This window comes from Neltuma alba, unplaced genomic scaffold (assembly GCF_004799145.2).
Source record: "Neltuma alba isolate B1F8T4 unplaced genomic scaffold, ASM479914v2 tig00011681_pilon, whole genome shotgun sequence".
In the NCBI taxonomy this organism is placed as follows: domain Eukaryota; kingdom Viridiplantae; phylum Streptophyta; class Magnoliopsida; order Fabales; family Fabaceae; genus Neltuma; species Neltuma alba.
In genome coordinates, this window is record NW_021636320.1 from 1 (window position 1) to 16004 (window position 16004).

The following is a 16004-nucleotide window of genomic DNA, read 5'->3' on the forward strand; positions in this document are numbered from 1 at the left end:
CTATTTTCAAAATTTGGACCCTCCTTCTCTTGTTCTTTGTTGCTAGGCCTTGTAATATTTGTTTTTATTCTCCACGCTTGCCGCATCGTCTTGATGGTTCTCTCTCTCTCTCTCTCTCTGTTAGAAAAGGAATAAGCTTTATTTAAAATAACCTATAAGTAATTTTTTAATCATAACTTATGAATTACGAGATAAATATATGAAACGAATTTTACCTTAATTTACGTAAAATGTGCTTATAAATGCTTTTGAATACTATTTCAAATAAGCCATAATGAGAGAAAAAATCGCGTTTGACAAACAATAAATTCTAATTCCACCATACTTGTTAATAGCAAGAAAAGTAGAAGACAACTTGGCGGAATTTATATGTCCACCTTATCAATTAAGATAAAAATTACTTTTAAAAGATGCTATATAATAAGAACCGAGGGAGTACCAACTAAAAAAAATGAAAAGCCAGCGAGACAATAGAAAGGGCCAAACAATAAATTCGACCATTTATGCTATTGGATTTCGATTACTGTAGAAGTAGAACTAAAATAGCAAAGTAGAAGTATAAATATTTTAAAAGCGCCCACCGTGGGGCTCGAACCCACGACCACAAGGTTAAGAGCCTTGCGCTCTACCGACTGAGCTAGACGGGCACTGTTGGAAGCTGGTTCCAGAATTTCAACTAGAACAAATTTTAAGAAAATGCAACGCCAACTCAAAAGCTGCATCATTTTATTATGTCGGTCTCTCAAAACTACTTAAAGGGGTTATTTTATTTAATTAATTATCTTGATTTTATTTTTTTCATTTTCTGGGTTTCCAAAATTATTTGCAAATATATATGTTATTTTTAACATTAAATACTTCGTAAATTTCATTTTTTTATTTAATAATATTAAAAACCTATCGAAGGGGTTAACATATTTGAAGAAGACATTATAATTTATAAAATAACATGAAAATTTATAGGGTTTTTAGGAAGTTTAACGCCTCTCTTGCTTGCCAATCGAACTCTAAGCAATTAGAAGTTCTCTGGAATGTATGCACGTATATGCATAATAAGAAAAATTAAAATATATTTTTTAATTTTGTATAAGGTTTTAATTTAATCTTTTTGAATATTTAATTTTAAAAAGCATAATTTTAATCCTTTAACGTAAAAATTGTAAATAAAAAATGATTATATTAAAATTTTAAATGTTGATGAAATATTTTCAAATGTTGTTGTGTTATGCTTAATTTTAACAATCATAATTATTATAACAAAATTATCATTTAAGAATAATCATTTTTATACCCTTGTTTGTGGGTTTAGCTGGTAAAAGGATCAGACTTTCTCACCAAAAAGAGGGTTTGATCCTGGGAAATGTCATTTTGTTGTGACTTCAATCACGGTGTTGGGGGAGGCATCACTGCAATGCAATAAAGTTAGGAGATTCCTACCTATCGAGTCAAAAAAAAGAGCTTGCTTGTCATGCTTCTATGCTCGTGAGGACAGGTCCCAGTAAATCAAGTATTAGGTGTCTTGCCCTTATATAGTAGGTGAGCCTAACCCCTTTCCTAAAATTTTGTTATAAAAAAAAAAAAGAATAATCATTCTATGGTTAAAAAAATTTAAATTAAAAAATCAAAATGAAATCTTTTACTTCTAGAAAGTTAAAATATTAAATATATACCTTTTCCTGAAAAAATTATACGACTCCCTGGCACTAAATGAATGTGTGTGTGTGTGTGTGAGTATATGGTGTTAAATAATTCTGAATGCAAATCCGCAATAGTAGTGCCATTTAGTTATGTAAAGTTAACATTTACATATTCTTTTTTTGCCACCTAACATATACCTTTTTATTTCTTTTTTTTTTTCTTGGGCAAAAAATTTTATTTCTCCCTCGCTCGATACATTATCATACGTCAATTGGAAGAAGGAAAAAAAAATTATCATTCACCCGTTAATGCAAACCTATCCATTTCATTGTATTTGGATTAGGTTTTTAAAAGATGATTTTACAAAATTCAAGATAAATATATGAAAACAACGCCTCCACCCCCCAGGATTGATGAATGCCCAATGAGAAAATCAGATGGAATCAAAATTGTCAGAAAATGGCCAGCTCAGTGAGCCATGCTGACCACAGCCATAAGCGCAAAGGGAACAATTTGGGGTGACAATTGGGCACACGTTCGCCGTTGAGAATCTGGCACGAACACTAACAAGAACTATAAGAGCAACACCACCCTCTCCCTCCCGCCACCCACAACCTCGTAGTGTGGAAAAAGCGGAGACGAGATTCCTCTTTCACATAGCTGCCAATGGCGGTAGCAATCATCAATAACCTGTTCTGTGTTTATACCCCTACGACTCAACTCCGCAGCTCCTACTTGTGTTCCTTACGCCATTCTACCCGCCTCTTTAGACGCGCTTCCTCTGCATCTTCCCAGGCCTTTCTTGACCCCAAATCCACCGTAATGCTTCTTCTTCCTCTTATTTCTAGCCAATTACAATAATATACATCACCTATATTTATTGGGTCTGGTAGGCTTCAATTGAATAATTAAGGGAATAAAGACGCTGATTTTTATTTTTTTTTGGAAAGTATCAAAATCTGCTAGTCCTTTTCTTTTTGGATGGAGTGAGTGCTGTAGAAATTAGAAAGAGATGAACCGAAAGCAAATGCCGCAGCAATAGGGTCATAGGGGTTTTAGAGCATTAAAGTACTAGACGAAATCGGAGGCCCTTCGTGTTGCGTACGTTAGTCCTGGCTGTAACATTGGGTACAAAATGAATGCATAGTACCTGTTGATTAAATTCGTCGGTTCTTGAGTGATTTCTCTTCGTCCCACGTCACCTTGATTGTTATTTCTCGGCCTAATTGGTGTTTAGGATGCCGTGAAACTTGATAAGGAAGCTAACCGGAGCAAGAACTTATTGGCTTGTCCCATATGTTACGACTCCCTGACGTGGACTGGTGATCCTGCTTTCTCCATGTGAGTTGATTTGTTTAAGTAATCTCTGACTTGTGAAACTATTGCCCGCCTACTGGATGCAGCAACTTTTCTTTTCTGCAAGCTTTCTTATTTGCGTGTGACTTTATGTGTGAATCTGTGGCTGTGATTAGAGACTTTTAGTATATAAATAGTTATGACATGGATAGCTAACTGGTTTCGATTTCTTCATGGGTCGTTCAATACAGAGATTCTATCCCTGGATCTAGCTTGCAATGTAGCACGTGCAAGAAGACATATGCAGGGAGGGAAGCATATCTTGATCTAACGACGGCAAGTGGGGCTAAGAGTTATGGGGAACCAATGCCAGCTTCCACAGAGCTTTTCAGGCATGGAAGCCTGTTTGTTTTTCCTCATTTATTTTTATCGGTGGAACCTTTGATTTCCAATCGGGCATGTTTAGGAGTCAGGACTGTTTGGTAGTAGGGGGAAAATAAACTGGAAATGTGAGATCGTATCCTTCAGCTGACCTAATTTTAATTCTCCCCGTTAGTTGGCAAAGTTTGACCCAAGTATTCAGATAAAAGGGTTGCCTTCTCAGAATAGTATTAAAGTAGAATTTAATTATCAAAGAGGTTGTTCTTGTGAAGCACTGACCACGAAACTAGCTTGCATCGCTGATGCACACAAGTTGTTCATTGTATCAGGCTGCCACTGGTATCATTTCTATATGAGAGGGGTTGGCGTCAAACTTTCTCTGTATGGGGTGGTTTCCCAGGTCCTGAGAAAGAGGTGAATAGGTCTTTCTTCCTTAAGCATATATCCTCTTGGTTGATCCTGTTTTTTTAATACTAATATTGAATATGCTGCCTTCCAACTGGAAAAAAGATTAATTGTAAATAAATTTCCAGTTTTGACTGTTAAGCCTGGTCCCTTTGAAGGAGCACTAGAAACTGTCAAGGTAGGCAGCAAGATACGGGCGTTTCATACTAGAAATTACTCAATCGATTTGCGTGCTACTTATGCAGCAGTTTATATTGGTTCACCAAGATATTTTCAAAAGCTAATCTGGAAATGCCAGAAAGATGTCTTAGTCCTTATGACCCCATATTGGCATTCATAGAGCTCATTGACGTGTGACGGGGTAGATACAAATTCAGATGTTGTGTGTAAAATATGCGATGAAATTCTGAAATGCCAATGGATTTATTTCTTAAATCGTTTGTACTCCTGAAGCATTATTAGAATATCTTGTACTTGTGGACTTTCAAGTGCACTTCCCTTGAAATCGTTCAATTGATTTGTTCTGCAGTTTGAACTTATGAAGGATTTCTTGAAGCCAGTCTTTGGTGGAAACATCATTGATGCAAGCTGTGCGAGTGGATTATTTTCAAGATTATTTGCGAAAAGCGGATTGTTTTCTTCCGTAGCTGCTCTAGATTTCTCTGAAAACATGTTGCAGCAATGCTATGAGTTCACTAAGCAGGAGGAGAATTTTCCAAAAGGGTACACAGTTTATATTTATAACTATTCAGAGTCCATACCATTTACCTGTGAATTAACGGATTACCCATTTTTGAGGGACCACTTCTTAATTAAATCTTTCATTTTTATTTCAGTCATATCTCATTAATATTTTGTTTTTAGGAACTTCATCTTGATCAGAGCGGATATATCTAGGCTTCCCTTTGTTTCTAGTTCTGTTGATGCTGTGCACGCTGGTGCAGCTATTCACTGTTGGCCTTCACCATCAGCAGCTGTAAGATAACTATTCCTTAGAACATCATAGGAAAGGGTCTCACTTGTTCAGGATATACTTGCTATCTGATTTAAAAAGGGGATTTCTCCTGGAGGAGTAATTGCAACATTTTAGATATAAACAACATGTCAGTTTGTTTGACACTTGTAATAGCTGATGCGCGGGCCATGCAGCCTGTATCTATACACCCCACTTACAGCATGATTTTGGTAATCCATTTTTCAGGTGGCTGAAATTAGTCGAGTTTTGCGACCTGGAGGGGTCTTTGTTGCAACTACTTATATACTCGACGGCCCTTTTTCTTTTGTCCCATTTTTACGTGAACTACGTCAGGTATATATTTGTTTACCTTGGGGCAATTAACTGTGTTTCAAACCCAACAAATTTTACATGTCCCATCATAATTGATAAACTGGGTGTGAACGATGTACTTGAATATGTTCTGTTGTTTTTGTAGCATTTTCATACTCTCGATCCTCTGACTTTTTTCTTCTGGTCCTATGCATCCGTTTATTTAGATGCTCTGCAGCTTCCTTCTGATCTTGTACATGGTTGTGAATCATAAGTTTATATCCCTATAAAGAGAAGACGATGCGTTAACGTGTTTTGGTTTTGATATAGAATGTTATTATGGGATATCAGATTTGACGAGGCAATGTGTTTCTTGTTGTAGAATATAAGGCAAGTATCAGGCAGCTTCATCACTCTGTCTGAACGTGAACTTGAAGATCTCTGCACAGGGTGTGGGCTGGTCAGATTTTCGTGCATAAGAAATGGGCCTTTTGTGATGTTCTCTGCTGCAAAACCCAACTAAGGGGTGAGTTTCCTGGGTTCTCTCAGCCCTGCCTTCTCATCGTATTGTGCTGAAGATGTTTTTACTTTGTAGGTATGATGGCATGATCAATGTCTCCTACTCTTGAGAAGATATGATACATCAGACAGGTATCTGTCAGGAGAGAAAAGCGCCCTCTAGAAATGTTTAAAACACTTGGTCTGTAAAGAAAGGATTAGGTTACGTTTTCTTTGGCTCTTCAACACTTTGTCAGAGACGCTGAAACAAGATTCAACATTCAAGAGATATTTCTTTCTTCTTCTTCTTCTGTAAAACACAACGTGCTGAATCCTAGAAACTGACGGACGAAGGGTACATGGGGAGGGACTGGAGCTCCTTGACATAAAAAAGAAGCAGTGCTCTCACTTCACACGGGGCCTCTTCATAATTGCGTGTAATGAGCTTCACACTCCACTCATTATGTATTCCTCCGAGTTGTAAAGGCGGATACTGAGCTTCACACTCCACTCGTAGTTTACGTATTCCTGAGTTAGAGAGAAATATATAAAACCGGACACTATATAGCATGACGTGGTTTTTAACGGTGAACAAAAATCTGGTTTAGACCGACCGGTTCAACTGGTAAACCAGTGAATCAATCAAGGGACCGGTTTGGTTTGGATACTAAATCAGGAGGGAGTTGAACCGGTAGAGAACCGGTCAAACCGGTGTAAACTGGTGAAAACCGGTAATAAACTGGTTTGAATGATTAGGTTGTTATTAGTCCTATCTTTTCTCATGCAGCTCCTAATTTATCAGCCCCTATAGATTTAAATAAATTTTAATGATAATTTTGGTAATAATAATTATTAATTTTAATTAATGATGAATCATAAAGATCAAAATTATCAATATTGTTATACTTTGTGATTATTACAATCAAATTATTGTCATATTTTCTTATATTTTGTTATTAGTGATTGTTAATGTTGCTATACTTTGTTATTTTAATTATATTATATTATTTTAATATAATGGGTGGGACCCCGAGTTGATCTGGTCCGACTAACTGACTCTTAAACTACTACCTCAACCGGTTTAATATCTGGTCCAGTTTTTTGTTTCTTAGTTTTTAAAGCAAATTTTTAATACACACATATATAACTATTTGAAAATTTGGTTTTTTTTCCACTGTGTTCTGAATTTTTTTAAAAAAAATTTTTCCCTTTTTAATCAAAGTTCTGGAATGTCTTTTTAATGGAAGGTTACCTTTTGTTTTACAAAATTAGAAAAATGGCGGAGAATATTCTTTCACTCTTCTCATCACTTTACATATTTTTTCAGAACAATGACTCAGATAAATTATTTTATTTTTTTCAAACTTCGTTCTGAAAAATTAATTCATAAAATTATTTTAATAATATAAAAATGGGAAATAGAAGCAAATAAGTTTTAAATTCTACCTTTACTAATGTCAACGTAAATTGGTTCCTTTTGAAATAGATTTTTATTTACCAGAGAAATGATCCCGGGAAAATGGATGACGCGGAAAACTTCTAAGGCCCAAGTAGTTTCTTCTGTCATTGTGAAGATTCCAGGGACAGGGTTCGCAATTCGCACGTTTTTGTTCTAGTAGTTTTTGGGTCCTTAATGGGCCCACAGAACTATAATATAGAGTAAAACATTGACCCATTACTAATAACAGGCTCTTGAGAGACCCGTATTCTCCGATGCCATCTATATGATTTTCGCTGATGCCAATCCCAACCTCCTGCCCATCTGGTTTTGAACCATAATGTTGCTTGCACCACCCACCCTCCCTCTCCTTCCATCCTCTCCACTCATCGTCTTCCCTGCCACCATCCACCTCTGCGCATCACCACCGCCGGGGAAGCTGGCCGCCCTCTTCTTCCAAAATTGTGAATAATTACTTGAAGTTTCGTAAACTGATAATTAATAGGAAGAGAATTTGAGGATAAGAAAATACTGTACACTGCATTTAAAAATCTCCAGAGTGCTGGATGGGATTAATTTTGGGCCGAGAAAACAGGGCAGGGGAGGGTGTGGGGGAACAATACATCATTGGGAGTGGCCCACCCAAGGATTCACGTGTCGCCTTCCCTCCCAATCCGCTTCGTCGTTTACCGCCTTCATCATCATCTTTCAATTCTCTTTTGTTTTCTGCTTAGCGTATCATTATGTTTTAGATCTCTTTTTCTGCCCCTTTAATTTCTCCTGATTACCTTTTTTCCTGCTATCTCGGCGGGGAATCATATGCATCTACTAGCAGTACCTAATAATGTTCAATTATTCATCACTCCTTTCATTCAGTATATATTTTCTGGCGTCTCTATGATTTTGCGTTGCCTACCGCCTATCAAGTTTTTGTAAACAACAATCCATCATATGTCCCCCTTTCCATATATTAAAAAAATAAAAAGCATATCAAATTTTAATCTTTTGTTTTTTGTCTTGTCTCGTCAAACTCTTTCTCACTGCCTCACTCATCATTTTCTGCGAACTTGAGGCTTACTTCTTTTATCGGAGAGAATGCATGAATCGGGGATTGGGCCTCTCTGTTACGTTTGCGAGCACATACACGGGCATCAGGCTTCCTTTCTTGTTAATTCCCGATATCTATTTTCTCGTCCTGTGCGGAATATGATCGGCTGAGATATGCCAACAAGTCCCAGTCCAACAAATGATAGCCATTCCTCATCTATTAAGCGACTTCTTTGCTGTGCAATTACGTTGCTCATTGTCTAATTTGTCCGCTTCCTAAGTAACCTGTCTTAATTCTCCAGGAAAGTCCCTTTTATAGTGTGTGCAGTTTTATGGTTGAGAGATGGGTAATAAACAGTTTGCCACTAATCTTGCCACCATTTGCTCTGCAAGCAAACACAATTTCATTTTCCTCGGTGGGAAATACGTACGACAACCGAACCATGGATATCCCAAGTCAGAAGATCGTTAGTTCGTTACCAACTCCGAACGATAAATAGCGCCGAGGGTAGCGTCATCAGTCACTCCTCTCCTCCATTTCACTAAAACCAGCGTTTTGAAATACTTCTCTGTTAACACGGACGAATGAATGCTTAAAGATTATTAAAGGGTAGTTTAATATAACCCAGAAAAATAAGGGTAGCTTATATGGTAGAATATTATTACGTAAGATGGATTATTTAATAGTTTTCCTGGTTTATATACTTAGTCCTAAGGTAAAAATTTCTATGAACCAGATGACATGTGTGTGTGTGTGTGTGTATACCAGTTAAAAAACAACACACACCACACGTACACTAATTTCATGATAAATAATATCCGCACGCAGCTACATATATACTACTACTTTAAAACTAATATCTATAAACAAGAACTTGAATGAAGAATTGGCCGCACATAGGAGGAATACAGAGTTTGCACAGCGACCTGAGGACAGTGGCTCCAAATTGAACCCATCGTCAGACAAATTAAAGGGGTTGGCATGAATAAGGTAACAACTGCCAACAAAAACACCGACCACTCCTCCACGTCTTTCCCTCTAATCCATGTTCATCCATTTTCCAGCGGTCAGTGGCATCGCCAACCACCTGTTACATTCTCTTCCTTCTCAACATTACTCAGCCATCCGTACGCACCACCAACATTTTCTAGTATTCCCACGCTCCTAAACTGGGTTATATATATATATATATATATATATATGTATATATATCTTCAGAGCTTTCAAAACGGTTGTTCCAATTAAATCACTTAACTTCATGTCGTCGTAATCATATAATATCAGCAGTAATTACAAGGATGTAATCATTTATTTACTTCGCTTCTGCTATTATAAATTATATGCTAATGATGCGAACAGTCATGGATAAACTTCTCAATTAGTTGATGGTGGTGCATGAAAAACAAATTAGAAAATATCATCTGGTACTCAAGTGCTACATATAAATCAAAGGAGCAAATATATGTAAACGTGAGGAAGAGAAGAAAAAGAAAAAGCGAACATGTCACTGGAAATACAATTATTACAACAAACCATATATCACACCATCATGGCGATATCAATTCACTGCATCATTGATTCTAGTCGGTAATAATGCTGCATTAGGTGTGCAGGATTTCTAATCACAAGAACAAGTCCATGAATGAGGGGTGGGTCCGGCCATTTTCGAGTTGGAGGTGTTGAGCTGGAGGGCCTTGTGATAGTAAAAGATGCAGGACGAAGGCAGACACCGTAGCTGCTGGAAAGGGCATTCGATTGATCTCTTGTTCCTCCTCCGTTAGAAGTGGGAAGGCCACGAGTTAGTGGCATTGACCGGCCACTCAGAAAAGGGTGTTTCAACGGAGCATGGTTCATACCCAGATCCATAAGGTTGAGACTTTGAACTAAAACTCGTAGGAAGAGGGAGATGATGAGGTGTTTGGAAGGCGAAACCCAAATCAGAAAGGAGTTGATGAGAAGTTGGGGCATTATGAGTGGCGGCGGCAGGGGCTGTAGGATGAACCACGTTCTCAGCAGGGGCAATATTAACAGTGGCGTTGATATTAGCAGAAGATGATAAAGGTGATAAAAATGGATTTGGGGGGTCAAGGTACCGAGGGGAAGGTCGGAACGGGTGGAAGCGGCAAGAATGGGATGCGGCTGAAGACGGTGGAGCCGGGACACCGGTGAACTCTCGCACCATGAATCTAAAATTGGAGGTGTCGGTGGTGATAAAGGTAGTGGGAGCCCGCCTTGACGCTCTGCTTCGCTTCTTTGAGTTCCGCACTGCATTATTGTGCTCATGGGCTGTCTCTCTGCGACACCCTCCAACTAATGGATTACCGGCAAACAAAAATGATGACGATGAAGATGATAATGGTGGCTCTGGCGGGAGAGTGCAACTAGGCTCAGAATTCGGAATGGAGGCAGCTGGTAGAGATTGTGATGCAGCGTGGAGGTAATTATTAGGTGAAGGATCAAAGAAGTTGGGGTTTTGTTGATTAGAATGAGAAATAGGTGAAAAGAAGGAACCAAACGGGGTATTGGTACCATTCAAAGAGGCTGGACCAACTGTGTCATATTCAGCTCTCGAATCATATTCTTCCTCGCCGCTGGAGCACATGCTTGTAGTCTTGTAGTGAGCTAAAACAAAAGCAAGAATGGCAAGGGAATGAGACTATATTTTAGAAAACTGAGTGATAGAGAGAAGACTGGATGAGTGAATTTCCGATAAATTAAGAACCCGTCTACATACGAGTTAAACGGATATTGGAGGGAAAATTGTGCTACCCCAGCCTTTTGGAAAAGTAAAGACAGTTTAATTCTCTCAGGTGCTGAAATCTGCAGGAATTCAAATCTGTTCCTGAACTGACTCCCAGAGCTGAAGAGAACAGGTTTCTATAAAAAGAAAAGGTACGAGTGTCTAAAAATAGGCATATATCTCAACTGTGACGGAGGAAGAGGGATGTAACTGATAGGTGGAGAAGTTGGGGGAGGAATGAAGGGGTCTGGCTTGATGGGCGAATTAGGGTTTGCAGAAGAGAGAAGGAAGGAGGTGGGAGAAGGGGGGAGAGATTTTTTCGAGGCTCAGAAAAAGAGGCAATGAAGAGGCTGAAGGCAGAGAGGGCTGGTGGGGTCGCCGCTGCAGTGAGAAGAAGAGAGAGGGCTGCCGTGGGGGTGGCAACGGGTCAAACTCAAAGAAGAGAGAGAATGTGAGTTTAAGAGTTCACATGGACCAACGCCAAGAGAAGAGGAAGCGGCCCGCCTACCATGATGTGAGCAAGACCAATAGCGCCACCGCCATTCCGGCGCTTTACTTTCCACGTGTGCGGATTCGGCCTTTATGATTCAACTTTCGCAGAATGTGTGTGGGCGTGGCATGTTAGCCTTTTACTGTTTTCTTTTTCATTTTTTCTATCCCTAATCAATACAAAAAGTAGAGACAACTTGTAAGTGTCTCTTATATATAGGAACATGCCATAAGCATCAAATGTCTCTTATAATAAAGAACGGAGCGAGTATTCGTTACTACTTAATGCTTAATTAATTTTTTAAAAATATAAAAATTTTTTCTAACTCATATGTATTACGAAAAGCAACTATTAAATTTGTCACAAATTTTTAGTAATTCCTAATTCTAATATTATTTTTATTAACCACTCATCTGATCCTATTTATAAGTCATTTTCAACATGTTTCATACAAATCAAGAAAAATTTTAAATTTTATTAACTTTCTAGTTTAAAATTTAACAATTTTATCCTTATTTAATATATATTCCCATGTTAGAACAAAGTCAACACATACTAAATAAAGAGTTTTTTCTCTCTATTCTATAAATAGGAATAAAAAAAGTGTTTCTCTCTCTGCCTTATAAATAGGACGAGATGGGTATAGTTTTTCTTCTTTCTTAATATCCTTATTTTTAGGATTTATATCCAAAAAAAATATTTAATGCTTTTTAAGTTTATTAAAACGTCTTGCAAAAATAATCAATAACGTTTTCTAAGATTGGGTTGACGTTGAAGGAGGGGGTCAAAAATTAATGAACGTGAAACGCGGACAGGGAATGACCAGGCTAAACTCAGCAATCAGCAATCAGGATGCGTGTTTCGTGTATGTTCCTTCCAGTTGTTTGGAGTTTGTAATTATGGGTTTCAAGTTAAAACAGTACGTCGATATGATGCTGTTAAAAGAGAATGAATGTGAGGATTAATTAATTTGGGAAAGGGCGGAAATGAGTCGGAGAAGCGGAATTGCCGTCAACAATGGATGGATGCGTGCATGCTTCGGCCTTCTGCCATTTATTTGACGGACCCCTTTTACGCCCAAAATTCTGTGTGTTCTTTTGACCTGGAGTCGTGTTTTCTGAATCGGATCCATACTGGTGTTGTTGTTCCCACCAATTGATATACTCGCCTGCCCACTTGGGCTTTTCATTTGAAGCTGGTGACTGCTGTTCTCAAAACCGATGATGAGCTTTATGACACATGCGTGATGGATCTGTATTCTGGGTCTAGTCCCTAAAGTCTCGGTATGGGGATTTTAGAGGAGAGGACCAGAAGGGGATTCTGTGATTACATTACACTCTAATTAATAAAAGTAGGGCAAAGACCGAAATCAGCTTTGTTGCTATATAACCATGTTTTCGGTATCCAATATACCGCAAACCCGTCGTTCCAGAGCTGCTTTATGGGCTGGGCCTCCTTTGTTCATACAATAATCCATATTCCGTTTTATTGGGCTCTGGCCATTTTTGGTTGGTTCCTTGCATTTTTGTCCACCTTAGTTGCATATTTTTGGGCTGAACTTTCCGGCTTTTGCTGTTTTCCAAGACTTCTGGATCTGTGTGTGTTTTCCCATTTTTGGATCTCATTGTGTTCTCTCCTCTCGGCACAAATCTGGGCCTTCATTGGAATTTAACGTCCCCAGCGCCCCCGGGGGGGGGGGAGCCACTTTCGGGCAAAAAAAAAAAAAAAACAGTCAGACACAACGAGATTTAATACTTTAACTAACCTAACCCAACAAAAGCCTGGCATGTTTAATGTTTCAGCCAAGGGGATACATGTTGTGCGGAGGTAAAAGTAGTCAACTAATAATATAATGCCACATCACCCAGGGTGATCCGCACTCGAGCACGCACGCTCTAATAAACCATAGATCATGTCCTCGTGTTCCTAATCAGCGTAACTTCTCCAAGATCCATACTCACTTAGCTTTAGTAAAGCTTCATATAATTGATCAGTCAAAAACGTTCGGATCATTGGAACTTTATGAATGAGCTTATGGAATTTTGATGACATTTAGTTTATTGTACTGTGATATCGCAAAGAACTTTATGGTTAATGTTGGTTTTGTAATAATTATGTTTGTGTTGGCATGTGTACGTAGCTTCCCAGGATCCCAAATGTCTTCATTGACTTCGAGTATTTATACATTTTCTGAATATATACAGGTTTTGTGACTGAGACATAACAAATGTGAAGCGCCGGAAAAAATAAAATGACCGAAGATTCCTGCAAACACTGTAGGCTCGTAACAAAGAGAAATAAATTTAGATTTTCTAAATATTTTTGTTGATGCTCATTACATTCATACTTAATGCTACCTCCGGTTCTTAATATAAAAGCTCGTTTGATTTTTATTTTGATTCTAAATATAAGACCCTAATTTATTTTGTTTCTCTTTTTTTTTTAAGATAATCATTATAATAATAATAGTTCTGATCAATATACTTGATTAGTAAGGATGTTGTAGGAAAGATAATATCTATTTATTACAAATAACTAACTCAACTAATTTTTTTAATATACTATAATTAGTTAATTAACTCTTATATTAAAGATAGGGAGTAATATGTCAATTGATCTAGATGCAAAGTTTTCACAACCTGGCTGTAGGTTTGAGTAAAGTAGATTTATCTGAAATGGGTTATTAGGAAAAAGTGGCGTTGAGTCCATGAAAGTACGGTCAACTTTTGGGGCAATGCTACGTAAACAGCAAAAGCTACAAAATTTGAAAAATGGATTGTTTTTAGGGAACCACGACCTGAATGTAAGGACCATAGCGGAGGATTTTGGAAGTATATAGAATTCATATACTACCGCAACTCTTTAATGACTCATCACTACAAAAAACTAGTTGACTAATTTGAATGAATTAAAAAATTTGTTAAATTAGTTATTTGTAATAAATCTATATTATTTTCCTTAAAATACTCTTACTAATAATATATATTAGTTAAAACTATCATTTGATAGAATTTTTAACACGTACAACTACTACACGGAATACTTGAAAAAAACAAATAAATTAATATGAAAGATAAAATAAATTAGGGTCTTAAATTTATGATCAAAATTGAAAATAAAATAGCTTTTATATTAAGGATATGAGGTAGTAAGAGAGTCATACAATTCTGATTTCTGCCTCTCTGCTTATATCTCTCCAGATAGACAAGAGACAGTTATATATTTATGTGAAGTGAGACATTCACATGCGGACAAGGTGCGGATGGATGCCATAAACGATGCAAATAGGTAAGAAAGACAGACAAGGGTTCAAGTGGCTAATGGAATGTAATTAGGATAGAAGCATGATTAACATAGGAATTAGTGTGAGGTTGTTTCAAAAGCGCCAGCTCATTCTTAAACAGCAAGTTTGAGCAGCTGATCTGAAAGCCATGAGATCACGTGTTGGCCTCTTTCTCTGTCCTCAAATGGAGGCTTTGATGCCAAGTTTGAGGCTCATCCTTCTCAGCCTTGGATCTCAAGTCTGTTTATGGCCTCTTCCACTTCTTTTGGGGATTCCAACGTACATCCCAAGCTCTCCTCCCTGCAGTTTCACCCCACTCTCCTTCCTTTAACTACTTCCCAAGATTTCTCCTCTTACTTTTATTCTCAAAAGTCGTTTCATCTCCATCGTTCCCCTAAAGCCCTATAATTTGGACTCTCCACATTACTACTGCATACTTCAACATCATCATTTCCTATTGGATCTCTCAACTTGGACCTATCTGTTTATTTATGTCTTGATATCATCACCTTTTATCATTCCTGATTCATAGCAACAGCCGTAAGTCTAGTATCTTTTACTTATTGACCAATTATTTTGCCAGAGTTTCCTTTCTCGTTCCCCTATAACATTTACGCAATCAGAGAACATTCACAAAATCTTGCTAACCATGTTTTTAATTAGATTTGAATTTTAGGCTTTCATGTCAAGCTACCTAATTCCCCTAATCAATTATGAAGGCCATTCGTCCCCCGTACGGGTAGAGTTGAGATGCATGCATATATATATACATTATTCATTAGAATATTAACATATGGATGCGTGGAATGTGACCCTGTAACATCGTGATTCACATCTGTTTCTTTTCAATGGGTGTTAGAAACTTGAAGGTCACACCAACCCTCAATATAAATATATTTAGCTTACTGTTTCGTGTATATGTATAAAAGGAGAAAGGCATCAATTCGCATTATTGGTGACGTAGAACGAGAGCATTAATTAGGGAAGTCAATATTTGGCACGTGGAATTTTTAATTCCATACATGATAATGAATTAATGATAATACAAAGGAGAATGAGTGAATGAGAATATAGTATGTAGCAGCATATATATAAAGATAAAAGAATGAAATGAGGATGAAGGGATGGGAGACGTCAGTGATTGCACGCGGATGCACACAAGTGCGTTATTGGGATTAGTTTGGGGAAAGGAGAGAACCTCTCGAGATAATGAAATGTATGTGGAGTCCAATTAGTCCCTTTCTTCTTTCATTATGAAACCGTTGGATGGTCCCTGTGACCCAACAAACGAGAAGGAAATGTTGAAGAACCCTCCCCTTTCATTTATTATATTCTAATCTCACTTGTTCGTCTCCGTCTCATTCTAAACTCTAAAGCCATACTCTTAATTAATGGATGTGCGTAGGCCCACCCAGTTATCCTGAAGCCACCGACGATAGATCTGGTCTTGGTGACGCCAACTGCAGCAAGAAGCTTACATATAAACCCATTATCTACATCCCCCGAATTTTGTCCCATTG

At 37.7% G+C, this 16004-nt stretch overlaps 2 protein-coding genes and 1 non-coding gene across 4 annotated transcripts; 1 reads left to right on the forward strand and 2 right to left on the reverse strand.

The window, feature by feature from the left end:
• Positions 1 to 574: 574 nt before the first annotated feature.
• On the reverse strand, positions 575 to 647 carry TRNAK-CUU (transfer RNA lysine (anticodon CUU)). The gene has a single exon. It is a non-coding gene; the product is annotated as a tRNA-Lys (tRNA).
• Positions 648 to 2265: 1618 nt separating this feature from the next.
• On the forward strand, positions 2266 to 6035 carry LOC114716580 (uncharacterized methyltransferase At1g78140, chloroplastic-like). 2 transcript variants are annotated; one of them, XM_028901604.1, is made up of 9 exons: positions 2266 to 2457; positions 2876 to 2979; positions 3186 to 3326; positions 3645 to 3729; positions 4250 to 4443; positions 4585 to 4696; positions 4922 to 5029; positions 5370 to 5513; positions 5583 to 6035. In XM_028901604.1, the coding sequence occupies exons 1-8, from the start codon at positions 2305 to 2307 to the stop codon at positions 5508 to 5510; spliced, it is 1038 nt and encodes a 345-aa protein (XP_028757437.1). In that variant the 5' UTR covers positions 2266 to 2304; the 3' UTR covers positions 5511 to 5513; positions 5583 to 6035. The 2 variants fall into 2 exon arrangements, with proteins under 2 accessions (XP_028757437.1, XP_028757436.1); XM_028901603.1 differs by having other exon boundaries at positions 5370 to 6035.
• A 3298-nt stretch (positions 6036 to 9333) lies between these two features.
• Positions 9334 to 11104, reverse strand: LOC114716600 (uncharacterized). The gene is made up of 2 exons (XM_028901628.1): positions 10706 to 11104; positions 9334 to 10593 (listed from the first exon to the last, which is right to left on the reverse strand). Exon 2 carries the CDS (start codon positions 10571 to 10573, stop codon positions 9749 to 9751), a length of 825 nt encoding a protein of 274 aa, XP_028757461.1. The 5' UTR covers positions 10574 to 10593; positions 10706 to 11104; the 3' UTR covers positions 9334 to 9748.
• Between the last annotated feature and the right edge of the window lie 4900 nt (positions 11105 to 16004).

Coding starts and splice junctions, on each gene's coding strand:
- LOC114716580 (XM_028901603.1), top strand. CDS start 2,305: ATGGCGGTAGCAATCATCAATAACCTGTTCTGTGTTTATACCCCTACG. Junction 2,458..2,875: donor TTCTTGACCCCAAATCCACC/GTAATGCTTCTT, acceptor ATTGGTGTTTAG/GATGCCGTGAAACTTGATAA. Junction 3,730..4,249: donor TCCCAGGTCCTGAGAAAGAG/GTGAATAGGTCT, acceptor TTTGTTCTGCAG/TTTGAACTTATGAAGGATTT.
- LOC114716600 (XM_028901628.1), bottom strand. CDS start 10,573: ATGTGCTCCAGCGGCGAGGAAGAATATGATTCGAGAGCTGAATATGAC.